This window comes from Chroicocephalus ridibundus, chromosome Z (genome assembly GCF_963924245.1).
Source record: "Chroicocephalus ridibundus chromosome Z, bChrRid1.1, whole genome shotgun sequence".
Classification (NCBI taxonomy): Eukaryota; Metazoa; Chordata; class Aves; order Charadriiformes; family Laridae; genus Chroicocephalus; species Chroicocephalus ridibundus.
The window spans coordinates 31,019,317-31,045,908 of record NC_086316.1 but is presented as its reverse complement, the minus strand read 5'-3'; the positions used below and the strand labels follow the sequence as shown (position 1 = coordinate 31,045,908).

The 26,592-nt window shown below is 41.3% G+C and overlaps 1 protein-coding gene across 1 annotated transcript in view; it reads left to right on the top strand.

Moving 5' to 3' along the window:
- The first annotated feature begins 436 nt into the window (after positions 1-436).
- RAD23B (RAD23 homolog B, nucleotide excision repair protein) overlaps positions 437-26,592 on the top strand; it is a 39,482-nt gene continuing 13,326 nt past the window's right edge. Inside the window, exons 1-5 of the mRNA XM_063320430.1 lie at positions 437-787; positions 16,519-16,600; positions 19,287-19,366; positions 21,482-21,729; positions 25,223-25,278. Of these exons, the coding sequence (XP_063176500.1) occupies positions 722-787; positions 16,519-16,600; positions 19,287-19,366; positions 21,482-21,729; positions 25,223-25,278 (532 nt within the window). The 5' untranslated portion in view covers positions 437-721. The remainder of the gene's footprint in view (positions 788-16,518; positions 16,601-19,286; positions 19,367-21,481; positions 21,730-25,222; positions 25,279-26,592) is intronic.

Here is a 26,592-nt window from a genome sequence, read left to right as displayed (position 1 = left end):
GCAGAGCAACCCGCGCCCCTGGGCCCACTGGGACGCGGAGGTGGCTCGCCCGGCAGCGCAGCCGTCTCCCAACACACCCGCCAGCCAGGAGACGCCGAACAACCTCGGCTGCCCGCCCGCCACCGCGGAACCCACGGCCGGACGGCCGGACACGGCCTCGGCGAACCCACCCCACCCACAAGCCACCCTGCAGGAGAAGGCTGCAGCCCTCCGCCCCCCCCCCAAACACGTATGTATGAACAAAAGTGTAAAAAAGACTTATAAACGAGGTATATACGCACACCGCCTCAGACACCCCGCTCCCGCCCCCCTCAGGCCCGTTCCGCGCCTGCGCACTGAGCCCGCCGCGCACTACCGGCTCCTCAGGTAGTACTCCGGGCGCCCGACGGCCAGGGCGGCTGCGCATGCGCGCCGGCGTCTCCCCGCCCTTACCGGATCTCGGCGGGCGGGAGAGGAGCGCGGTGGCCGCAGTCCCGTCCCATTCCTGCGGCGGTCGCTCTTCGCTCCCCCACGCCGTGGCTGGGCCGCGGGGGCTTAAGTGCCGCCCCCGCTCCGCCCGCCGTCGCGCAGTCAGTGCAACTGGTGCCTCGCAGCCCCGCGGCACCAGGCTAGCCGTTGTTCCGCCTCGTCCTGCTCCTCTTCCTCCCGCTGCTCACAGTCCTCTTCCCGGCCTGTCCCGCTAGGCTGCCCGGAGCGCCAGGGGCGGCCTGCTGCTGTCGCCATGCAGATCACACTGAAGACGCTGCAGCAGCAGACCTTCCACATCGACATCGACCCCGAGGAGACGGTGCGGGCCCGCGCGGCGGCAGCGGCAGGGCCGCGCTGCCTCCCCTCACGGGCTCCGGCCTCCCTACCCCTTCCCAGAGGGAGGGAGCACGACCTGGGCCGCGGCCGTGGGGAGTGCTGGGGTGGGGGTGGGGGGGCGAGATGGGGGAAGGGGGAGGACGGACCCCTCCGCCTCGGTGAGGGCCTGGGCCGGGTTGTGTGGGGGCGGTGTGGCAGTGGCCGCTCGGGAGGAGTTTGGGGGTGTGGGGAGGTGGGTCGTGAGCTTCGGCATGGCGGGGAGAGGAGTGGGGCGCTTGGGCGGGGGCGGGGGGGGGGGAGGCGGGGGCGATGCGGGGCCTTTGCGGGCGGCCGTGGGCTGACCTCGGGGTGCCGAGTGGTCTCCCGCGGGATGAGGGTGACCATTCGTGGCTGGAGGAAAAGAGGGGCTGTGGTGGCCGGTACCCCAGCGGGTGGACTTCCCGCCTTGTTTTGGAGAGTGCTCCGAAGGTGGGAGGGAGGACGGCTCCCTTCTTCTCCAGCGAGAGAGCTATGGGAAGCTAAAGTTTTTCCTTTCAGGAATATAGTGCCCATCACCCGTGGATCAGTGGGTAATGGGGCAAAGTAGTGATCTCTGCTGTTTCACGTGGGGAGCGCTGGGAGCGCGTCACGGCCTCTCGTTGGGAGTGGGGGAGGTTGGTGCAGCAGAAGGAAAATGTGGTGCTTGCTCTCCACAGATTCTCACCTGGAAAGGGAATGTAGGGAGAGTTGTAGGGCTCTTCCCTGCAGGAGTGTGTACTGTAGAGGAGCTCGTCAGCGTTTGCTCTTAGGTGCATCCCTGTACGCTTAAACAAGTGTATACTGTGTTTGATGAAGGTGGGTGACTGCGGGGAGGCTTTACTGTTTTCCCTACAGCGTGAGCTGCTGTCGTCAGTCTGTGCTTACGAGGCAAGGGAGGGCATGAGACATTCTGCTGACCGCCTTAGGGTTAATGTTGGTGTCTCCTGCAGAGCAGGACTTTAGGTGTGTGGCAAGGTTTGTTACAGAGTTACTCTCCCTTATTGGCAGGTTGCAGCGACTGCATATCTCTGTACTTGTTAGACTGGGAGCAGGGAGAGAACTGCTTTTGGTTGCAGGTGAATGTATTCTGTTGGTACATGGGAGCCTACTGAAAAATCCTCTGGGGAATGCAGCGTTCTGAGATGAGAGGAAGGGCCTGAAGTGAGTTTGCAGAGTTGGAAGTTGCCTTATCGCATGCCTGAGCACGAATGTTTGCCTCTGGTAGCCAAGTCCAGGCATCCTTGTGGCCTTCTTTTGAAAGACTGCGAGTTTAGCATCTGAAGGTGTGTCTGCAGCAGCCTTTCATGTGACATCTGGGCAGTGAAACTCTGAAACGTTACATCTGCTTTTATGAATTCTGTTGGTTTATCCTTTGCCACTTCCATCTTAAAAAAAAAAAAGTATAACAGTTAAAGTTGGGCTGAATGGAGATTGAACAGAGCGGCAGAGGGAGATGGCAAATGTCTAGCTGAAGCATGTGTTAGAAACCTTCTAAGATTTAAAATATTAGACCTTACTTGTTACTGAGAAAAGCTCTCTTTTCATCTTTTCTCCTGTTGTCTGTATTCATTAAGGTCAGGGAGACGAGTAAAGGAATGTTGCCAGTCAAAACCCCTACCTGCATATGAGACAGCAAAATGCATTAGCTAGAAGTTGGATTATGGGAAATTAGACTGCACTCTGTGTTTATAAATGTAATTGCTACAGTAGGTCAGTAACTGAAACAGCACTTCTCATGAGCCTAATACTTCATGTTTTGTCTAGGAGTGGGTGGTAAGATAGATGAAATACGTGTAGGATTTGAGGAGAACTTTGTTTTTAAAGTGAGGATGGTGAAGCCTTGATCTTATTATCAGCAGAGGTATGGAGATGAAAAAATTGTTTACATTTCCTTGGTCTACTTTTTAGAAAATTACAAAGAAATTCTTGTTGAAAGTATAAATCATAGAACTTAATAAAGAGAAGAACACTTTTGACACTTCAGTTAGAAAACAAACCTATCAAAATTGGAAAATAATTCAAAATTTAATCTGTTAAGCAAGTGTTTCACAAGTATATATTTGAAAGTTCTCTGATTTTGAAAAAATACTAATTGTAGCTAATTGCACTGGTTTCTTAGATTAATTCTCTAACATCTTGAAACAAATGTGCTTGTTTTTTGGAGTTCAGGAAACATTACTCTTAGTCTTTGTACTGTATGTGTGTGTTTCTCTGCTAGAGGTAGGCTTGTTTACTTGGAGCTGTGCCCTTTACTGTGACAAGGCCAAAAATCATCTAGTTGTGATAGGCCTATGAAACTTGTTGCTCTAAAATTGGATTCTGGTTCTCTAAAATTGCTTTCTGATTCTAGCAATTTCTCCCCTTATTCTCAATACAAAATTAATCTGAAGAGACTTGATGTTAGGCGGTGTTCTAACAAGAGTTTATGCTTGTAACTGAAAGCTGTCATTAATAGAAAGGAATATTTTAACAAAACTTCTAGTGAGAATTTGAAGCAACACACTTTATAATAACTAATTATTATACGAGCAACTGACTTTATTTTTTTCTCTGCTTAATCAGACAATTGAATTTTAAAGTTCAAAACATGCTTTTTGTATTGTGACTTTAGTTTTGGTTCAGTTGTGTTGTAAAGAATTTGACCACTGAGTATTTTGACTGAATAAAAATTAGACTTAAAGCATGGATTATTCTTATTTGTGAAAGTGCTAGATGAAGACTGTCAAATATTTTGACTGATTTGGTACTTGAGTATTCAAACCTAACCAGGAAAAATGAAAGCGTGCGTTTACCTACAAAAGCTGCTGCTTGTGTTTGCTGAATGTCTGAGAGAGTAAATACATTAAGCATTGTGTTAGGAGCAAATAATAAGCCCTGTCTGAAGCTGATGCAGACGTGCGTAGCCACATCTCTTGTCTGAGGTGACAGTGATGACATTGTAGGCTTCTAAATCTAGCACTTCTGTTGTAATTATCACTATGTAGACATGAAATAGGCTTGCAAAAAATCTGAACAGACGTTCTTAACTTGCTGTGAAAGTGAAATACCAGTTGAAAGTAAGTTTGTCCTGTTTCTTTTTCAGCTCCCCTGTGCTGTTAACCTAAAAACCTGGTTGTCAAAATGCAGAGAAGTGCAAGGAATATTCAGGATGTCAGTAGTCTTTTTGCTGCAGTCTGTGTGTCACAGTATGGGCTTTCACGTTTCACTGTTCCACCACAATAAACACCCAGGAAATGCCTGCTTGTTTAATACCGTGTCAGCAGGACACTTAGTTGTGGAAGTTTGAACTTCATTATGTTCTGGTGCATCCTTAGTTTGTTTATGCTTTATTGTTAATCATATGGTATGGGGATTTTTGGATGCTAATGTTATGCTCCTTTGGTGCTAGAAACTCCTGGTTTTTAAGTTTAGAAATTTAGGCTAGATACTAATGGAAGCTGTATTAAATGGGTGGGGAGTGTGCTCCAGGAGGAGGATCCAAAGGGTATGTAATAGGGAAAAAGTGAGTTTGGCATGTATTTAATTTTTCTAGATAAAACAGGTATACTGCAGGGAAAAAAGAGATACTACTCTCATTTTTCAAAAGACAATGACATAGCAAAGAATTTGTATTTTCTGATTTGTAGGGGCTATAAAAAACATTTTGGCTTTGTACCAACAATGAGGTGGTGCATATAAGGGAGGTACTTCTAATATGTACCTGGGGGGTGTCTATGGTAAAATGACAAGCTGCTTTAATTCTCTTCAGAGTGCGCAGTGATAAATTTCTGAAGTAGTGCAGACTAATATCTGAATGGATAGAGTATGATAGTGAACCCATACAAAACTGAATACCCTTCATGAACCCACAAAATTTTATTAGTTACGTGTGTATTTGGTATATTGAAAACTATACTTAAGCATCTAATAAAAAATGGAGATGAGTACTGAAAGCCTATGTAATTTTAAAGCATACTTTGCATCAGTTCTTGTTCTGTCTGGGGCTAGGAAAGACACATGGAAACAAATAATGCATTGTTGTAAAAGGCATTGGTCATATTTCTCAGAGCTCTCCTGGTAAACTGTGGGCTTCTGTTGGAAAAACACCTGATCTAGCAGCAGTAGTGAAGAATAAGGACTAGCACAATTCATTGTATAAGTGGATGAATTCTGAGTCATATATCTAACTTGTAGGAAAGTAATTTTTTTTTATGTAAGAAGATAGAAAAGTAATAGATATAGTATTTGTCATTTTTGTTTTGATGATTTTGTAATTTATTTGTTTGAAGAACGAACTTCAGAAACAGTTCTTTAAGAGCCAGAGGGTGAAATGGGAAAATCTGCTTTTGAGGCTTGTGACCTCTGAGGAAGTGTGAAGTTACTCTGAGGACCTCCTTCCTACATGTGCTTCACTGTAGGTTAGTCCTGCAACAGTTACTGTTAAAGAGGATTGTTTTTATATTTCCATGAGATTTCATAATGTTCGTGATTAGAGGAAAAGTGTTCTCATGATCCTGTTCAAATCCAGAAATATGCTTCTAGGTTAAAGATGTCTTTCTGTCTCAAGTACTGATGTTTTTCTCTAATTCTTCTTTGATTTTACAGCAGGTGTCTTTCTCCTTTTCTAGAGGATTATTACAGTGCTCTTGCATCTCATAGGATTTTATTGGTATGTACTTGCATAGTCAGAGGAAGTGTGACTTTGAAGGGCTTGTACTTGCTGCTTCAGGTTTGATAGATGACTCTGCAAAAATGGTAGATTCGGAGATTACCAGAATAAGAGTGTCAGGGAGCATTTTCATCTTTTTTGTTATTTTTATACTTTCTTTGCAGACTCTAGCATTTTCAACTTACGTTCTCTGATAATTCATGTTTATTTTATTAACTGTTTGGGTTTTTTTGCTAGTGCTTTTCTTCAGTAGCTGGTCTTTTTCCCTGTTTCCTGGCTAGAGTTAGAATTTTCAAGTGAGGGAAGTTGTTACAATTCTTGGCTGAAGAAGGTTAGACTTTCACATACTTGGGAATATTCTCCTTGAATTGTAGTGAGTATTCTAATGTAATTTCCACAGAACTTTGGGGAGAATGACACCTATTTTTTAAAATATAATAAAGGAAGAGTTAAGATGGCATGATTTATGAATACAACTAATTTTATTCATATTAGAATATGTTTTTACATGTTTGCCATTTTTCAAATGCTCTATGACCATAACTTTACAACTATCGTATTTGTAATGTTCCTATCCAGTGGAGCTGTCAGCAAGAAAAATTGACCTTTGTACTTAATAACTTGTCGATGTTATGTGCTGTATTTCTCAACAATCCAAACTTTCTTGGACCACCATTCCCAAGGTGGCTGGTAAACTGAGAAGTTAAACATACAGGTTGTACGTACTTAGGGATAGCTCTCTACATAATTGCGTCTTATATTTAAAGTTTATTTTGCAGGTATGATAGGTAAGCAAAGATATCTGTCCTTGATATGGGTAACTACAGGCTGGAAGGTGTTTCCTTTGGAACTTACAGAGAGAGGGGAGTATATGCTAAGTAAAGAATAGTATAGGCAGATGATCATGCTACTGTCTACAGTCTCATTGCTGCCCTTGTGCATACAAGGGCATGTTTGCTGGCAAATCTTTTGAAAGTGTTTTCATTGTATTTCTGAAACACAGGAAAATACTTTCTTGAAGGGAAATCTATAGGGCTAGGTAAACTTGCAGGGCTGAAGGATATGGCTGCCAATGTCTTCTCCCACCAAGGTTTGTATCTTTGGCCCCTGTTGCTGACAGGATGCTTGAATGGAGTGGAGTCACTGAAACAAATCACTTTTTATTTTACAGAGTATGGCGAAGTGCAGCATGTCTTATCTAAGGCCCTGTAAAGACCAGACAGGAGGCCTCAGCAGCTCTCTTCTGTATGCAGCCCTGCAGGGAGCATCAAATGAACGTGAAATGAAGAGGAAAGGGCTTGTGGCTGCTATAAGTACTCCGAGTCAGAGTGTGGTGTAAAGGCTGACTGACTCTAGTTCTCCCTGTCATTCCATGTGTTTTTGTACCAGAGGCATGTTAAGCTTAGGGAGAGGAACAGAACTGGGGCTGCAATTCTTATCTCCGTCCCCCCACCTTGAATGTCTGAGCTTCACACCTGGTATTTCTAACTTGTTTTTTATTTGATTATTTAAATTAAGGCCATTAATGCATATCTAAATAAAACTTGTTTTACCCCTCCAACTAGTTTGTCAGTATGCTGTATTGGGAAAGGTTTTTTAAGTGTCTTTTTATAATTACTTAAAATGTCTTGTCTTTTATTCATACTCAAACCACCCTATTGCTATTACACTCATTGGGAGAATATCGTTGTAAAAATTGGCTGCTTAAAGATAGTGGTGGGTTGTTTATGCCAATTAACATGACCATGCAAGAGTTACCACTCAGTGAATGTAAGCTAGCTTCTCAAAACAAGCCCTTGTGCGTTCATAGGGAGCACTCGGAGCTGTCAGTAGCCACATCTTTCTGCCCTTTTTTTTTTTTTTCTTTTTTGAAAGATGCAGGTAGCTGAGTTTGCCCCCAGCCCTTTGAAGTCTATGTGTTCATAAGTCAGTACAAAGCTGCAGGTATTCAGCTCTTTTAGTTGCTATTTAGCATGAGAAAACTGGCCCTAGTGTCTCCTCTTTTAAACAGGGCTCAGATCAATTTTAAAATGCAGAGTGGAGCTGTGTAGAGGTCAACTTTAAAATCAGAAATTAATTTTTTTGATCTCTGGGCAATGTATAACAGCAGCTACTAGGCTGATAAACTTCACCTAGGTGCAGATGAGCTCAGTTTTGGAGAGGAAATTAGAAAAGCAGTGGTAATTGCTCAGGAAGAAAATATCAGAGCTAAATTTGGATCTGTACCTTGCCAAATCCAGACTATTTATCTTCCAGGCCGTGCTGCTTCTTTCTTTGTATACAAACTTCAGTACATGCAAATAGTAAATACAGAAGTTTCTGAATGCTTTATACTATCTGTGAGTCTGTTTTTAAATATTGGAATTATTTTAAGTGCCTTGTTTAGTTGAGTACAACTTTTTTTTTTTCCAGTCACTCACTAACCTTGTAAACCTGACTGGATTCACAAGACTGTGCCTCTCCTATGGTTCTTCTCAGTTACTGTATCTGTTATGCCCTTGGGACCAGAAGTAGGGCAGTAATCTGTTCATGCAACTGTCGAGGTGGTCTCCTGACTAAATACGAGCGTCCTGTTTAGGAAGACAATGTAGGAGATTACTATAGGTTTGTGCCAGCAAAATCTGCTTTTACTATTTGTAGAAAGAAATAGCTAGAAACAAATGTGTTCTTATCAGCAAAGCTACTATAAAGCATTTACTTATGAGCTGAGTAGTTTCTTATCCTTTGGACATTTCAATAGTAGGCACAATATATGCCATTAATCTGTTGCTGATTATGGAGTTTGGTTAAGGGTAGTAAAACCTGTTGCACTGGTCAGCTTCACTAGCTGGCTTATTGTCTGATACAACTGCATCAACATCACCTGACTTTAAGTAGTGTCTGTATGGCAGTATAATCTGTGGTAAATGTGTTTTCAAGGGCAGCGGGAGGGAAAACTCAGAAATGTTATGTTCTAAACAGAAGTGTTTAGATTAGCATGTCCTTCCTCAGGGAGGAGGAGGAGAGCAAAACACTTTGGACTGAAAGCCTTGGTCCTTGTCTAAACAATGATTTTTCCCAAAGTCTTAGTATATTACAGAAGTACCCATTAGTATATTACAGAAAAGTTGGAGATAGGTAGAGAATTAGAAAGTAGATTAAAAAAACCCTCTGCTTGGAGTTTCTTCTCAAAAAGTTAAACTGTAGGTAAGTTGGCAGTTAGTCTTGGAGTCCCTCTCTTTGTAGTCCTTTTATTAATTCGGTAAGAATCTGATGATTTTGAGTACGAGTCAATAGAAAAATAGAAAGTTTAATATTTGTACTTGGCTGTCTGGTTGGAAGTCAGTTTTTGTTTGAAATGGCTGTCAGATGAGTGGCATAGGTGAATGACTTGGATTCACTAAAAAGATGAAGCCCTGAAGTTCAAAGAACCTGGAACTTACACGAAGTCTAGCGATGCCACTCCGCTATGTTTGTGCAGGCCACCTGTTCCCAAGGGGAGTGAATTTCCACCAGAGCAGGTGCAGGAAAGAGGTGGTAGGAAGGTATGGAACACTGAGATTCCCACAAGAAAGGAAACTAAAAGGCCTTGGCTAGTTTAGCTCATAGGCTGGGAGAAAGATTTGATAATGCTGTAAAAATATTTTACAGTGATAAGCACCATGGGAGGTGGGAAGGCTATTCATGCTGGAATTGTAACATGTTCAGTATGAGAACAAATGGGTATTAATAGGCCATGAATTAATTTGGGCTGGAAATTAGGAATGGGCTTCTAACATGAGAATAAACTTTGTAGCAGCCTTATGGTAGAAGAAGTAACAAACGACCTTACTTGTCTTCAGCTTAAGGTGCATCAGATTCCTGATGAAGATTGTGATGTGGAAGGCGGATACATGGCTTGATGTCTCAAGGGATCCTTTTCAGTTTTATATTCAGTTTCTCTATAGATCTCAAGAAGTTCAGAAATTTATCTTGCCTGTGCAGTTATACTGGAAGTAGTATACTGTTCTGTTTTTTTTTTAGGAGTTATGGGCTGTTTCTTTGAATCAACTAACTTTTTTCCTCTTCTGTTTTAGAATAGTATGTGAGGTAGGAGAAATGGAAACTGGTGTGTGAGAGGGAAGGGAGGGATTTTGATCCATGTACTGAACTATGGGAACTACTTACCTTGATGGAACCCAATGTGTCCTGCTTACTTAGCTGGTTAAAATAACTGTAGGGAACAACTGTGCAACTTATCACGAGTGTTTGGATGCCCAGCTAGTATGCAGTTAGGGACTGGTATTTCTTTGGAAGACCTCAATTTTTCAGTTAGGAGTTGATCAGATCTGTCTCTTAATCAAGCAGTCTGCATGGCATCTATTCTTGAGGACATTGTGTTCAGTACAGTCCCTAAATAGTAGGAAGAGTTTCGCATCTAAACTTATAGGGGGCAGAACGTCTTGTAGGTTGGTCACTGTCGTGTGTAAGTGTGCTGTTTCTAAATCTTTAAGGTGTTTGCAGATGAATTAATGCTCATTCTTGAAGGTGTTGGCATAAAGTATAGGTTCCGTTTATTCTGCTGCAAAATTTATTAGGGCAGAAGAAGAATGAGATTCTCTGAGGACTGAAACACATTTTGAACTCCGGTCGGGTGAAATAAAGCTAGGTAGCCTGGAGGTTTGGTTTATGGATCTGTGTGTTTTTGAGAAATATGTCATAATGTTATGGGTGCAGAGGTTGACTGTATATCTTAAACCTGCTTTCTAAGTTTGACAGATCAGTGTACTGGGGTGTCCTTTCCGAAAATTAATTTTCACTTAATAACCTTGAACTGATGGTGATGCTGAAGTATAGATTTTCAGTGACCTAATTTGCTAGAGGCAAAGTTTAGGATGTTGCTTTTCTCAGCAGCTCACTGTTCCAGTAGCTGGAAGATGCAATTGCCTTTCTAAAGAGCAGTGAGAGGGCTTCTCTTACCTTTTTCGTTCCCCCTCTCCCCGCCCCCCCTTGAAAAAGGAGCATTTGCATTTTAAATCAAAATGAGGGTGGTTAAGGCTACTGTGCCTGATTGACATACAGGGTGTTTAGGAAGCGCTTTTAGGTATTCTTTTCTGTTGGCAGAATTAAGGGCCCACGTTATCTTCTCGTTAGTGGGTGCTAAGTCTTCAGTCACACCAGGTAGAACTACAAGAGGAAATTTTATGCCACTAGCATGTTACTGCTAAATTGGAGGTATCTGACATCCGTTCCTTTTTTTATTCTGAGAGTTACTGTTGTATCCCCTAGAAATTGTTTCTGGCCTCTTACCCTAGGCTGTGATGAAAGCCAAAAGAGCAGGCAGGCACTGTTTACAAAAACTTTTAGCCTGAGTGTTTCTTGAACTTCTGTCTCTAACAGGAGAAAGCTGATGTGTGCAGCTGACTGTGTTCTCATGCAGATTCAAGCTACAGTAGTTAAGAGTTGGCCTTAGTAGAAGTCCTTTTAGCTTTCTCCTTTAAATAGGAATGATCACTTAAGTGGATTCATTTGAGATATGATAGATTCCCTTATGTAATTAATATTCTGTATAAAACAGTTAAATAATGTTCTGAAATGTGTTTTCTGGAAGTTACTTGACTATTTTTTTTGTATTTTCAGTTTTATAGGAACAACTTGAACTACATTACAGAATTTTTAATTAGTAACTTGGAGCTCATGATGTGTTAAGTTACTGTCAATCATGATAACACATAAGATATTTTTGTATGGTAATAGTTCACAGTAGAGTGAATGTCCATTTAAATGAGAGGCCTATATTAATGACCTTAGCCTTTGCAAACAGTGTGTCTATGGATATAGTTAGTGAAATACTGTAAATTAGCTGAGGTATGTGAAGCTTAAATTTCTTTTAGATTTTTGTAAACTGTCAGCTGGAAAAATGTGCCTGAGAACATTTGTGTTTGAATTTAGTATATTACCTGTTCTTAAACTGATGGACATATATGGCAAGTACAGAGAAAAAAGATGACAGTACTGAAAACTGTAACAGCCTTCTCTTTTCAGCACTTCCAGTTGTTTCAACTTTCTTTAAGCAGCTAGTCATGGCCACTGTATTGTCAGGCTTTAACCAAAGATTGCATCTGTTCTTTGAGGAGCAAATGTGTAGCTTGTTCCTATGTTCGGTACCTCTGTGGTTCGTGACACCTGCTTCTGTAGGACCTCTAGGGATGCCTGGGACCAAGCTTGCACAGCTGGAGTCACCATGCTCCAAACAAAGGCTGTGGGCACCATCAACTCGGCATTCTGCTCCTCCCGACTGCTCGCAGCCCTGCTCCTGTCAGAAAGGGAAGCAGAGATAACTGCTTTCACAGAACATGGTAATGTTATTTGCATTAAGAAGAACTACTTCATCAAGGCAATAAATACCAAACTCCTTCATGTGGATCCAATTATTGCATCGTAATTAATGTATGTGTTCAGTCTGTCATGACCTAAACTACAACATTAATAAAAATTATGTTAGGAATGGTATCCGAAGGGGGTTTTTGGACTGTGAAAGGGGATTCTACAGCTGAAGTGTGATCTCTTGAATGTCTATGAGGCTGATACTGCCTGTGGCTGCTGAGTTACTTTTCACAGGTGTAATATTGTGGAACCTGAGGGTTCATGCTCAGTCAGGGTAGGAGTCTAGCAGGCAGTGCATGCAGTACTTCTACTGGACCTTGTGTATTAATAGTGTATATAGGATAACAGTAACTTATAGGTAAGTTAACTCCTACTATATATAGGCCAGCAGAAGCTGTGTGTAGTAGAACCTGAATTCAGTCTCACTAAAGGAAACTGTAAACCTCATGATGCTGTAATGGGACTTAGTTTTGCATCTTAGGCACGGACATTTTTGAGGAACAGATATTTGAAGGATCCATGAGGACATTGCATATTTAGCATTGTTACTGTGGAAATGAATAATGATACCTCTCTGATACCTCAACTGCCTAGACTCTTAGAATGAGTGTTAGCAGTATAACTGCAGGTATCACTTTGATTAGTGCTGGCTGCAACTCTGGTGGAGCACTGATTACAATCACGGACCAACAGAGATTTGCATTGTCCCATACATGGTCATATCAAAGAACTGGAAAGTCAAGGGGTGTTGCATGAGTTCATTCACCCTTCAACAATCATGTCTAACTTGTGTGAAAACACAGTGGGGATCAGAGATTAACTGTATACTATTGAAGTTTGAATATGAGGTGACACCACCTTCCAGTGCGGCAGTACCAGATGTGTTAGAACTACAGTGTAATCTTCAAGCCAAGGAGAGCTGCTCCAGACCTGGTCCGATGCACAGCAGAATGACAGATCTCGGTGCACAGGGGGCTTTCTTGAGGTAGGGAAATGTCAGGGCAGTGGAGAGACCTGCCAGCATCTGGCAGCTCTTTCAGGAGATGCTGATGAGGCCTGGCCATTGCCAGAGCAACCGTGGACACCCCCTGCCTATAAAGGCAGCCTGGGGAGTGCGAGTTACCAGGAGCGTGGCCAACAGAGTGAGCAAACAGAGCATGGGGTGTCAGTTTGCACAGCAGTTTGCGTGGCAGGGCACGCAGGGAGGGTGTCATTACCCTGCCAGCTCAAGATGTGAGTTCAGTTGATGGTCATCACCCTCACAGAAGGACCTGAGCTATGGTATTCAGCTGACAGAATGCAATGTCCTCTGCACTTGCCAGAATGGATGTGGCCGTGCAGACAGAGTTTCCACAAAACTGCGCAGCCATCCAGCTCTCAGGCTGCAGGGTCTGACAGAGCCTTTCACTAGTAACGCGGGCAGTAGTGAGAACAGCTGTGTGATGTGTGGCCAGGTGGATGATCTGCTCAGCTTGGTGTCACAGCTACAAGAGGAAGTAGAAAGGTTAAGGACCATCAGGGAGTCTGAGAAAGAAATAGGCTAGTGGAGCCATGCTCTGCCCTCCTTGAGACAGAAATAGGAACAGCCATCAGAAAAAAACCAAGATCAAGTGAATCCTGTATCCTTCCCCCCACCAGGCAGAAGGCAGTAGCTTGAAGGAAGGAGTGAATAGAGGCAAGTCTACGCTCAGGGATGCAGGCAAACCCCCTCCTTGCCTACCTTGCCTCACCAAGTGCCTCTGTACAACAGGTATGAGGCTCTGGATATGGATGGTCAATCATGGAGTCACTGGATGATGTGTATGCCCCTCTACTCTGCTCTGATAACGCCCCACCTGGAGTACTACGTCCAGCTGTAGGCCCCTCAGCACAGGAAAGACATGGACCTGTTGGAGTGGGTCCAGAGGAGGGTCACAAAAAGGATCAGAGGGCTGGAGCACCTCTCCTGTGAAGACAGGCTGAGAGAGTTGGGGTTGTTCAGCCTGGAAAAGAAGAGAAGGCTCCAGGGAGATCCTTTTGTGGCCTCTCAATACTTAAAGGGGGTTTATAAGAAAGATGGGCACAGACTTTTTAGCAGGGCCTGTTGTGAGAGGACAAGGGGTAATGGCTTTAAACTAGAAGAGGATAGATTCAGACTAGATATAAGGAAGAACTTTTTACGCTGAGTGTGGTGAAACACTGTCCCAGGTTGCCCAGAGAGGTGGTGGCTGCCCCATCCCTGGAAACGTTCAAGGTCAGGTTGGATGGGTCTCTGAGCAACCTGATCTAGTTGAAGATGTCCCTGTGCATTGCAGGGGAGGTTGGACTAGGTGACCTTTAAAGGTCCCTTCCAACCCAAACTATTCTATGATTCTTTGTTGAATGAGACAGGAGACATGGTGACAGAGGATGGAGAGAAGGCAGAGTTACTAAATGTCTTTTTTGCTTCGGTCTTTACTGCTCAGGCCAGGTCTCAGGAGTCCCAGACTTTTGAGGTAACAGGAAAAGTCTGGACGAAGGAAGACTTCCCCTTGGTTGATGAGGATCAAGTTAGAGATCATTTAAGTAAACTGGATATCCACAAGTCCATGGGTCCTGGTGGGATGCACCCAAGAGTGCTGAGAGAGTAGGCAGAAATCATTGCTGGGCTGCTATCCATCATCTTTGAAAGGTCCTGGAGAACAGGCGAGGTGCCTGAGAACTGGAGGAAAGCCAGTGTCACTCCAGTCTTCAAAAAGAGCAAGAAGGAAGACCCAGGAAACTACAGGCTGGTCAGACTCACCTCCATCCCTGGAAAGATGATGGAACAGCTACTTCTGGGCGTCGTCGCAAGGCATGTGGAGGAAAAGAAAGCTATCAGAAGTAGTCAACACAGATTCACCAAGGGGAAATTATGTCTGACTAATCTGATAGCCTTCTATGATGGCATGACTGGATGGATAGATGAGGGGAGGGTGGCAGATGTTGTCTACCTTGACTTCAGCAAGGCTTTTCACACTGTCTCCCACAGCATCCTCATAGGGAAGCTTAGGAAGTGTGGGTTAGATGAATGGACAGTGGCATGGATTGAAAACTGGTTGAAAGATAGAGCTCAGAGGGTCATGATTAGGGGCACAGAGTCTAGTTGGAGGTCAGTGAAAAGTGGTGTTCCCCAGGGGTCAGTACTGGGCCCAGTCCTCTTCAATATATTCATCAATGACCTGGATGAGGGGATAGAGTGCACCCTCAGCAAGTGAAAAGATGCAGCTCCATTGTGAGTGTTGAAGTTTGGTTCATCCCTTTTGGACCAAGCATCCAAACTGAAAGGATTAGTCCAGTAAAGAGATTGATAAAGAAACACAGAAATAAAATCCGAGAGGAAGAGGGAGGAAAAGTGAGGAGAACAATGAAGGAAAAGGAGATAGGTAACACAGAGGTCTAGGACATCATTTACGGAAGAATAAAGTTAAGCCAGGACACATTACTGGCATGTGAAGTGGATGGCAGATTTTAATTATGCTGAGAATCACAAATCGTAGAATCACAGAATCACAAAGCTTAACTTTTGAATAAATATTTACCATTTAGCAGCTAAAAATACTGTTTCAGTGTATTTACTACTCAAGCAACCCTAATAGTGAGCTACAGTTTTAAAAATTAACAAAAAATGGTAATACTACAGCTACCTGTGGCACAAGTAGTTGCCAGCCAGATGAAGCTGTCAAGATAAAGACATTTTCACGTGCTTAGCTGGTTAAATAGCTAAGTATGTGCATCTCAATTGCAGCATTCCATGAAAAAAAGCTTATAAATACTCAGGGGAAAAAAAACCAAACAACTTTAGAAGATGGAGTTAGTTTGCAGTAATAAGATCGTAGCAGTTCGGTTGTCTTTGTTTTATGTATATTGGGAGTATCTGTCAGAAAGCAGGAAGAATCAATGTTTGTATACAGGCAGTTTGCCTTAAAACATGATTTCAAATGTATCAGTAAAGAAATGCTTCTACAGCAACATCCTTTATCTTCTCAGGATAGCATTATGCAGTTTTTCTGGAGAATATGGGCATTCTGATACATGACAACTAACACAGTGTCATTTGAGGTATTATTGCATGTGGTGCTCTGAAAGTGTGGACTATATGTCAGTGGTCTGCATATGCAAGTAAATAAGGCAAAATGCTTTCATGTATCATCTTAAAATTGCTATGCAAAGCTCCAGAAATTACAGGGGAAGGGAAAGAGTTGAAAAACGAACAACCGGACAGTTTGCACAAGTCTTTCCATGGGCTTCAGGTCATTCCAGTGAGTTAAGTCGAATGTCATGGTGAGCTTACCAAAAACACAGGCATTCCCTGAAGAGTCATTATGATGAAGAAAGCCATCAGCTTTCTGTCATCAGCATGTGTACCCCCTGCATTCACAGAAAGAACCGGGAGGGGAAATGGGTCAGTAGATAAAAGCATTTTTTGCCTAAATTTCTCAATTTTTCACTGTGTTGTAAACTCATACCTAAAGACTTCTCATGGAGAAATTGCTTGCCTCATTTGATTAAGCACAAGAGATTATTTGGGAAGAGATTATTTGTGTGAGTGGTTACAATGACGTCTTTGGAAGACTGATGAACGTGACATGATCAAGATATTACTGAAAACTACTTTTTAGTATTTAAAACTTAGAACAAAGTATACTTAAATGGTTTGTATTGTGAAACTTTTTTTTTTCACTAAGACTGTTTCTGTGCTTTAGGTGAAGGCACTGAAAGAGAAGATTGAATCAGAAAGGGGGAAAGATGCTTTTCCAGTAGCTGGCCAAAAGCTAATTTATGCAGGTAATGGATATTCTGAAGATACTGTATCAGAATCTACCTTATTTTTTATATTCTTCTTTGACTTTGATGTGAATGTTAAGTCTTCTAAAGATTCTAAGTACTGAAATGCAAAAAAGGTCAAAAAACCCAACAAAACGAAACACAAAACCAAACCAACAACAAACCTCGTTGTTTAAGGGAATTCTTAATTTTGAATCAGAATTCTTCAGGTTTTAATACATGTGTGTCTGTTGTTATCTTTGCTCTTATAGCATGATATGCTAACAGCTTTAGTCCTGGCTAGGGTATGCTAGATGAAGTAGAAATAGCTTTTGTCAAAAGAAATCAGGATTTAAGCAGGTCACAGCTCATGTTCTGCATTAACTCTTGTCTTTTGTTCAGTTTATGCTGTGTATAGCTGAAGTGTTCCTGTATATACCTCAGAGAACTAAAAATCAGATTATTTATTTTCTTTTAAAAAAAGAAACCACCATCAAATCCTTGCTATACAAAGGTACTTTCAATACTTTTAAGCTCTGCCATTAGGAAAGTGTATTATGTGCTAGCAAAATGCAAGTGAATGTTAGATAAAGACATGAAGTTAATCCATTCTGTCCCTCATAGAAAGATCCAGTTTTTCATTCTCTCTTCATGTCAGAACTTAAAAAATTCTATTCCGATACCCCCTTCTAGTGCTTTTTCCTCTCAAACTGTGCTTGAAAGAAACTTTGGTGGTCTCTTTACTTCTTCAGTGTGCTGCTTTGTAAACAGTATTGGTTTTCCACTTCTCATAAGCTAAAGCCACTGATCACAGTAGAAATATGCTAATGGCAGAGAAGTCATGAGTCTCTCCATGTTTGTACGGACTCTTGGGACTATGTTTCTTAGCAGGTTTTATGTCCCTTGTACTGCAGTGAAGGGAAAGCACATCAAGAACCTGAAGGTAAAAGTCACCTGTATAATCAAGAAATATGAACAAGGCAGAAGGGCTTGAGCAATATGTGTAATTGTATGACAGTCTTAATACTAGGTTTCTCTGATTAAAAAAATCAAGGGTTGTGTAAGATCATATGTGATGAGTATTTTCAGAAGCCAGAATTTATCTGCAGCATTGTATGATCCTCACGAGCAGTAGGAAATATAGGAAATACAATTTAGAATAGAAGACCATCCAAAGATTGTTATGTGTTTTTTTCTTGGACAAGAGATACAAGAAGAGTGTATTGATGACATTTTTACTTTGCTTAAAATGACCTTTAGAATTTGTTGGATAGTTTGATAAAGCAGTATTGGTATCCCAACTGAACCTGATTAAAAGTATACCATTTGCTATTAAAAATGCTTGCAAATTTTGTTAAAAAAGATAATGCTCATCAGTGCTGAGGTAGATCTGTTTTAGGGTGAAGTCTAGAAACCCTGAGAGTGGTACATCCTCAGTAGATAGGATGTCTGCATATATACATTGTGCAAACTCCTTCCCCAAAGTGCCTGTAAACCAGAAACTTGCAAGTAAACCTGTGTAGGTTCTGAGTCAGATGTTGCACCATCTGCTACAGGTATTACTGCTATTACAGCACATATAATATGTTCATGAGTATTTGTCCTGCAAGACTGGTGGAACCAGTGGAGAGTAGGACAGTGGCACCTCGTTTGTGTTCCAGGTGCCATAATGTGTATGCACTGCTTGATTTCCTTGCAGTCATCCGGATGAGGATGTGTCCTGCTAGTTACAGCTAAGTGACGTATTCCACTGGCATCAAGAACGGTTGTGAAAATGTGCATTTTCCTCTTGAAATAGGGAAGCGGTCCTTGGCACGTCTTCAGAAAATCAATCAATTAAAATAGTTAAATATTTTCTGAAAATTCTGTAGTAGAAGTAGGTACTATAAAACTCACTGAAATACAGACTTAATTTTCTGATTTGTGGTACTGCCCCTAAATGAGCTTATCCTTAAAAAAAAAAGTTTATATGGTTTAATGTGTTTCTTAGTTCTTGTAAATTTAGTAAGGCAAATCTACTTTGCCACTGTACCATCTCTGCTTATGAGATGTCAGAAGTGGTAGCGTAACAAACAAATGTTTCTGGTTTTGCCTGATGATTTTTTTTTCATCCTTCTATCAAGGTAGCAGGATATGCAATTGTTCTAGCTTTTTCTAATGCTTTGGCCTTCTTCTAAGAGCAAATTGTTAAAGTTGCAAAGTCACAAATTTATCTAATACAGATAAACTTGGTCTGTGGCAGAGAACTGTAGCTAGTTTAATACATCTGAAGGACAAATAGAAGATAACCAGGAAGGAATTTTCTTACTGTGTCTGGAGAATGTAAGCAGGTGTAAGTCACTCAGTTAAGCTTATTGTATGCTAAAGCCTTTTCTCTACATTATTTATGTCTGTGTTACAGGTCCAATAAATCTTTCTCTAGATTTAATGCTTCCGTTTTAAATTATTAGAAGCATCTTCAACACTTATGGCAATGGCCTTCGAGTTAACTAGTACTGCGAACATCATAGGAGGAATATTACTTGTAGCTCTATTGCCAAACCTTAATAGCCAAAAAACTTTTTCTAGGGTTATTAATGTTTATAAATCTGCATAAAACATGGTTTTGTGTGGGTTTTTTTAAATTGTGTTTATATGAGGGAATCCTAAGATCACTTAATTATATGTTAAATAACTTCTTCTTAATTTGTATCTGTTTATTTGCCAGGTAAAATCCTTAATGATGATACTGCTCTTAAAGAATACAAAATAGATGAGAAGAACTTTGTGGTGGTTATGGTGACAAAAGTGAGTAGTCCTATCTCTGAAAAGGAAATTGCATCCATTCCATTCTTTTTTCTGATATGATGAGTGAGTGTGTATGTCTAATTTTAAAACCAGTGGAATTTGGTCACATGAAATTTTGGTTAACAGTAAAAATAAATGCTTGTGCAAATAGATATGAAATATTGCTTCACAGTCCTAGTTTGCCTATGCAGATTGTTGTTGCTGTTCTGTGCTGAATGTTTACATCAAAGAAAAAAATTTGCTAGTGGCTGATTTTACTGTTTCTTCTTTCTTGTCTCGCTGTTATTTTTTCAGTGATATTATTAAAAGTAAGAAGGGAACCTGGATAGTTTGTTGCTAAGTCTTCTGTACACAGGGCTTCCAGTCTTGCCATGTTGCTTTTCAAAACTCATGGCTGTTTCATTTTAAGCTTGACAACTAGTAGAGAAAAGATACATATGCCAATCAACAAACCTGTGAGTTTTGAATGACTGCAATGACATATTAAAGGGAATGATTGTGACGTGAGGTATCTCTGCTCTTAACCAGTTGCCAGATTGCTTCCAGAATGAAGCCATTGGTTTTCTAGGCATTCCAGACCCTTGGTATCTGAATAAAACTGGCTTCGTCTCTGTCTTGAGACTGGAAGTTAATTTTGGAGCTAGAGGTCCTCCTTCTGACAAAGAAAACCTATATTCAGTCGCCCTTCACTTCTATCTGGAATTGGCTCATAAGATTCTCTGTTTGAACATAACTGTTATTGCTGTCTTCCTGAACAAACAGCATTCTAGTCCGTGGTTTGCCTGGAGAAGAGGCATTTATCAATACAAGAAAATACGTGCAGATGGGATTTCAGAGTACAGCTTTAATTTTGTTTATAGCAGAAGAAACACAGACCTGCATGAAGAACTACTAAGTACTATACCTTCTTATATTAAAGGACCTGTGTTTCGGGGTTAGGCATTTCTTCAGTGTTATGACCTTTTTGCTGAGTCTTTAAGCTCAGTTTCCCTTTCCTTGATTCTTTTCTGGATAAGACACACCCTGTCACATAAGCACAGCTGCTGACTTTGTCTTATACTCAGATGTGTTTCAGTATTTTTCCTCGAGTGCTTCTTAAAATGTTCTTTATTGTGCCTGTTATGTTGCAAACTATTCATTCTTAACCTCTCCTTTCCTTTCAGACAAAAAGAGGAAATACATTTTTCCTAGTTTAAGCAAACATTGTCTGAAAGTGATTCACCTAGAATAAGTAGTTGTGTTTTGTTTAAGTTCAGCTATTTCTCTTGGTAAGGCGGAGATGGGGATCAGCCTTGTCAATCCTTAAGGATATTTGAAGGTAAAGGGCTACAGTGATACAGCTTTCGAAAATGTAATTCCATCCCTCAGCTGGAAGTTACATGCACTCTGAAAAGTGTAGTTTCTATATAGTGGGATTAATACTGCATCCAAGCAAAATTCATGTTTCCAATAGAGATTTGAAGGTTAAATCACAATTATATACAGGTATTACCCATTCTGAATTTGTTGCCATAGATTTGGTAGTCCTTGATTCTGCTGAATTTTTGGTGCTCACTACAGAACTCAAGTATGTGAAATGTTATTTATGTAGTTCTTTGCATGTAAAGAGTGCATAAGTAAAACTTGTTGCAGGTTAAGTTTAAATTTTTTAGCATCTCATTTTCCAGCAAATAGCATTCATAATGAAATGTGATATCTGTCTTTATCACTTTTTACCAAATTTGAGTGGTGAGAAAACCTTATGCTTGTTGTGCATGTCAGATGTCTTTTGACAGCTGTTTTAGTTTCTTCTGAAAAATGTGCTTTTGTAAAACTCAAGATTGTTTTCACATTTCAGAGTATTGTGGTCTATAAATATTTAGATCTTATCTTTGCATTTCACTTCATACTCAAATAGCGTGACTGCTGAGGTGTCTAAATAAGTACTTTAGTGACACTATATCAGTTGCCTGTTTAAATACAATAAAAGGCATTATAGATTTAATGTTATGCTTGAAGTTGAAGCAGCAGTGCCAAACACAAGTGGTCTTAACAGAACTCAATCAATATGTTGACTATAGAAAGCATGGATTTAGGAGCTTTGTGCCGTGTCTGAATTCTGTTGTCCTCCTACAGCCCAAAGCAGCTGCTGGAGCCACTCAGCAGTCAGATGCTACTACTGCTGCGAGCTCGACAACCGCAGCTCCCGCACCAGCTACAGCACCAATCCCTGCTGCTGCCCCTGTGCCAGGTCCTGTCCCTCCACCACCAGCCCCAGATGTAGTTGCTTGTGAATCTACACCTGTGAGTGCTCCTGAAGAAGAGAACCCAGCAGAAAAACCACCTGAGGCACCGGCTACTGTCAGCCCATCATCAACTGACAGGTATCAATGAGCCTCCAAAAATGGCTTTCCTGTCTGTTTCTGTTGCTTCTAGGTTTGATTTTAAGTTGAATTTTCCATTACAGTGTTAGTCCAGTCATTTTCTCTGTTCTACATAATTTTTCTTCTTTCTTAACTGTCACTTCAGTCTGTGGCTCAAGTATAACATTACTGATGGCAAGAAGTGCCCCTCCTCGCTTACACCTTCCCCTGTGGGAATTGTGGTCTTGGGACTAAACGTATGGAGTGGAGAGTTAATGACACAGGACTTGTGCTCCATTAGGCATTTCAGGGTTACTGTGGCACAAGTATCTTTTCAGACTAAGGATATTCACCTACTTGGGGAATCTACTGTTCACAAAGCTCTTAAAGACTTTATGAGCAGGACAGGACACATCCCTCTAGACCTCTGGTTGTGTTTTGTATCATGTTGGTTGGATTTGAACCATAAGTTCTCTATTGCTGTAAGAGTCTCTTCATTTCCAGAAAGAACCTTTTCTTCCAAAATGTAGGATATAGTATTGCTCTTAATCATGTAATGTCTCAAAGCTACAAGCTTAATTGTTCTGAATGCTCCTTGGCCCATCTGCAGATAGCTGTGGGAGTTAGGATAGCTTTTAACCTCAATTCTTTACATTTAAGAAAATCAAATGGAAGTTAGAAGTTTCATCCCTGTTGTATACTGTGGCCTTTTTTTGCTCACTTTTAAGTTGATGAAGTATTGCATAGGATAAAAATGTTGTTAACTGTAATTTAATGGCCCTTGAAGTGCTGCATAACATCAAGTCTTCATTTTTCATACACTGGTTTTCAGTTATTTGTGTGTTATTTGTGGGAATACTGGTGCACAAGACATACATTTTTGAAGTGGTTATGTTTAAACACTATCAAATATTGACTTGATGATAAGGAAACAAAACTTGAAATTGCCTCGTATCTTGAAAATGTCATCACAAATTTCTTGCACTAAATACCCTAACTTATGATTTGATTTTGCAATTCTGAGAAATGGACATCTTTTTAAAGTGGAATACAAATGAAGCTTCATTTATGAATCAAATAACTTTTTTAATGTTAATGGTTGGGGGGGGTTGCTGCTCAGTTTGTGCGGTACATTCAAAGATTAGATTAAATCTTCAATACTGAAACAGTACTTTCCAGGTTTAAAACTGTAGTAAGGGAGCCTCAGTGTACATACTTAACAGGAAGCAAGAGAATAATTTAACAAATACACTGTAGTTACCACCTGCCTTGATTTCAGTGAGTACTGCTTGTTTCTGATTTGCTTTAGAAGCTAATTTACTAAGGCTGGCAAAGATTTATCAAGCCGTGGCCAGGCAAGCTGGTGTCCTGTTTTGCCTTTGATCTTTCTTAGTTGTAAATCTTACTAGTGATATACACCAGTGAAACATTCTTGTTGGAACAGATTTTTTTTTTTTTTTTTACATAAGAAAATGCATTGCTGTAAATGCCTTGTTAGATTTTAAGCGGCATCTTCTGAAAACTGATTCAAATTAATCTGATGATCTTTCACTTGATGATAGAAGTTGCCAACTCTTATAGCCTGATACGTGCGAGGTGGCTGCAGCTCCATGTCCATGGGCCTATCAAGCATCAATATTGAACATATATTCCCAGTACATACACACAATATGTATGTACTTATATATATATAGATATATATATATGGCTGGCTGCCTATGTCAACACAGTCAGGGAGAAAACAGCACTCAAGCAACCATATACCACCAGCAGTCTCATCCTGTTTCCCTCTGGCTACTCAGGGCAAAGCCCATTAGTGCAAAATACATATGTACAAACATGCAAATCAACAATATGGATTTCTCCAGTAGCTGGGCTTAGACAGCCTATTCTGATAGCTGGCTCCTAGATCTCCCAGTCTCCCAAGTTTTTGGTACTGGGGCGTGTGACTGCCTGAGCCCTGAAACCCTGTTCCAGTTGCTGATGCTCAGATTCCCATTGCACGGATACATATGTTACACACTGAAGATCCTTCCAGGAACTGGCTGTAGACATGCATTGAACCTGATAGCTAGATCCCTAGATCCCCTGGTCTCCCAGTTGCCTCATCCATGGACATATGAACAGGTCTCTCCACTAGCTGGTTGAAGCCTTTACCTTGCCAGTAGCAGATCCCCAGATGTTACAGTCTTTCCAGTAGCTCCTCTCTCAGACCCTCTGGTCTCTCCAGCAGCTGACTCTGACTTACAGCCATTCAATACCTGGCTCTCAAGCATCTTACCCTGCTCACTGTAGTCAAACTTGGTGCGTGCTGGTGATTGCACACATGTCAGCATATGCATCCACACAGAGTATGCATGCAGTCTAGTCTCTTCAGTTGCTGACAGCCCAGGCATGTGGACCCCGGTGGCCCCTTCTCCAGTTGCTGGCACTGAGTCTTCAACAATGTCTGGTCTTTGCAGTTTTTGGCACCGCAGACACGTGGATCCCAGTGACTCATGCTTCCCTGTCCAGTTGTAAGCACGTAGACTTCCATACACACACATGCATGTAGAATAGAGAGACCTATCAGCATGAAAAATAATTAGAAAATAAATTTAATTAGAAGCCAGGATAGACTGGTGATCAGGTGCAGGGCATGGCCAGGCAAGTGCTGTTTGCATGTGAGTGGCCCTTTTTCTTCTCTTTTCACTCTCTTTACCCATGCTTTTCATCTGCAGGGTGCCTTGATGCTTCTTTTCCCTGCCTTGGGTTCTTCCCCTAGATATCCTATAATAAGTCTTGCACAATCCCCAAACGCTTTTTCCTGGCAGCCCATGTAGGTCATACCACCATATAGGCAGTAACACCCTTGGTCTGTAAGGAGGCCTGGAGACCCTCTCCCATTGACCCATCAGGGGCATCACCCTGAGACCAAGGGTCTGATGCTTTACATGGCATCCCTGGGAGGAGCCAGGAAAGGGGCACCCTTGCCTCTGTCTGAGTTAACTGGCGTTTCTCTGGTGTTGTGCCTCTGTGTTCCTTGGTGTTCGTGGAGGTGAACCTTTAATCCTGTAATTTAACAGCTTTGATAACTTGAGATGGAGTAATTGCAAATGTTACCAATTTATATTCCTGGGAAAGCAGGATACTGAGATTTTAATAAGTGCTTACCACTGACCTCCTTGGGTCCTTATTGAGGTCAAACCAGTGATTATGGGGAAGCAGTTAGTGAGACTGCTTCCCACCTTTTAAAGCATTCAAGCAACCAGATGGCTAATCCCTGAGCACATGGGCAACAGCCAAACTACTGGGGGGTATGGGGGAAGGTTTGCCTTGTGTTAAAAACGGTAGCATTGAAAGTTTGTAAAATCTGGTCTCACTATAAGATCAAAAGAGAGCTCTTTGGAAAGCTTTGTTGGTTTTTTAGAAACAAAAGGGGCTATTAAGAGTTACAGCTGCTGCTGCTGTTTTTGAAAAACAGGAAGTTTTCCAAAGTTTTGTAATTACCATTGCACTTGTCTTCATCTTACAGTACAACAGGTGATACATCTCGATCAAATCTTTTTGAGGATGCTATAAGTGCACTTGGTAAGTGGAGTGTTTTTTTAATGTAGACGTTATTTTGGTGCAGCAGAAACAAATGACGGATTAGCAGATGTTGACATTCTCTTCTGTATCTGTCATTGTTAAAGTTATAATCAAAGTACTCTTCTCTAAGACGTGAAGTTGGTATCTTAGAACCAGCATCAAGAACTTCTTTACTGAAGAATATTTCACTTCATAAATTTTTATTGTGTAAAAGGAAGATCCTTATCATTCCTGTTTTTTCCCCCCGTTTGCCTTAGTTTCTCTTCTGACTATTCAGTTTGAAGTGTCTTGGATAGAAAACGAGACATAAATAGGTATACACTTTTCTTTCCACCTTTACTTCCCAGTGTGCAGCTCTGATAAAATGGCTGCCTTTATTATTCACGTGTTACAGCTTTAACAGTACTCTTTTTTGACACATTTAGATTAGATAAATTCTCCAAATCTGCTGCTATCCGGGCTGGGGAATGAATGCCTCCATATACTTACAGTGAAATCACTTTTCTTTTCACAGCTTAAATGTTTTTGTTTCTCTCCTGTTGCGGAGTGGAGTGGAATAAACAGGGTAAAAACAGTAGGAAGTTCTGACCCTCACTTAACGCTGATTCTGGTAGTAGGAAATTATTTAGGCAAAACCACAGCGCCTTACTCCTACTTCAATTTTTGGAGGGGATTTTTTTTATAGAGGATAGCAAATTAAGGCACAGAAATAAAGGGGAAGTGAGTTTTTTATTTTGTCTTATGTCTGTAAACATTAAGCTGCAGCTTGGTACCAAAAGTTAAAGAGTTTCACTTACATTTTTGTGTAGGGGTGTGTGGATATATTGGAGGCAGGTGTGGTGATTAAGCAGCCCGGGTGATTTAGGAGCAGTAGTAATGTTTTATGTGTAATGGTGCTAGCCAGCTTAGGTCTTATGTCATGACATACTGTTTAAAGAAATGTGTGAGCTGATATAGCTGATAGATACTGTAGGAGACGACCAGTCGAGTTCTGTTAGATTTTTTGAATGACTGCTGCTACCAAAAGTGCTGCAGGCTTCATTAAGCATTCATTACACCTTAGTGACTGAGACGTGTTCATCACAAATACTCATGTTAACAGTAATGACCAACAAGTTTAATTAAGCTGGTGGTGTTGATTCAGTTATATTCAGAATTTTAAAAAAATAATCTCCTTTGAATGTGGCAGGAGAGCATCACCTCACTACCCATTTTGTATGAAAGTTTTTGGCGTGGTATCTGGTTGAGTAAACCCAAGTGTCCCTCACAGTTTGGAAATATGGAGTGTAATTTCCTGGGCAAGCATACTGCAAG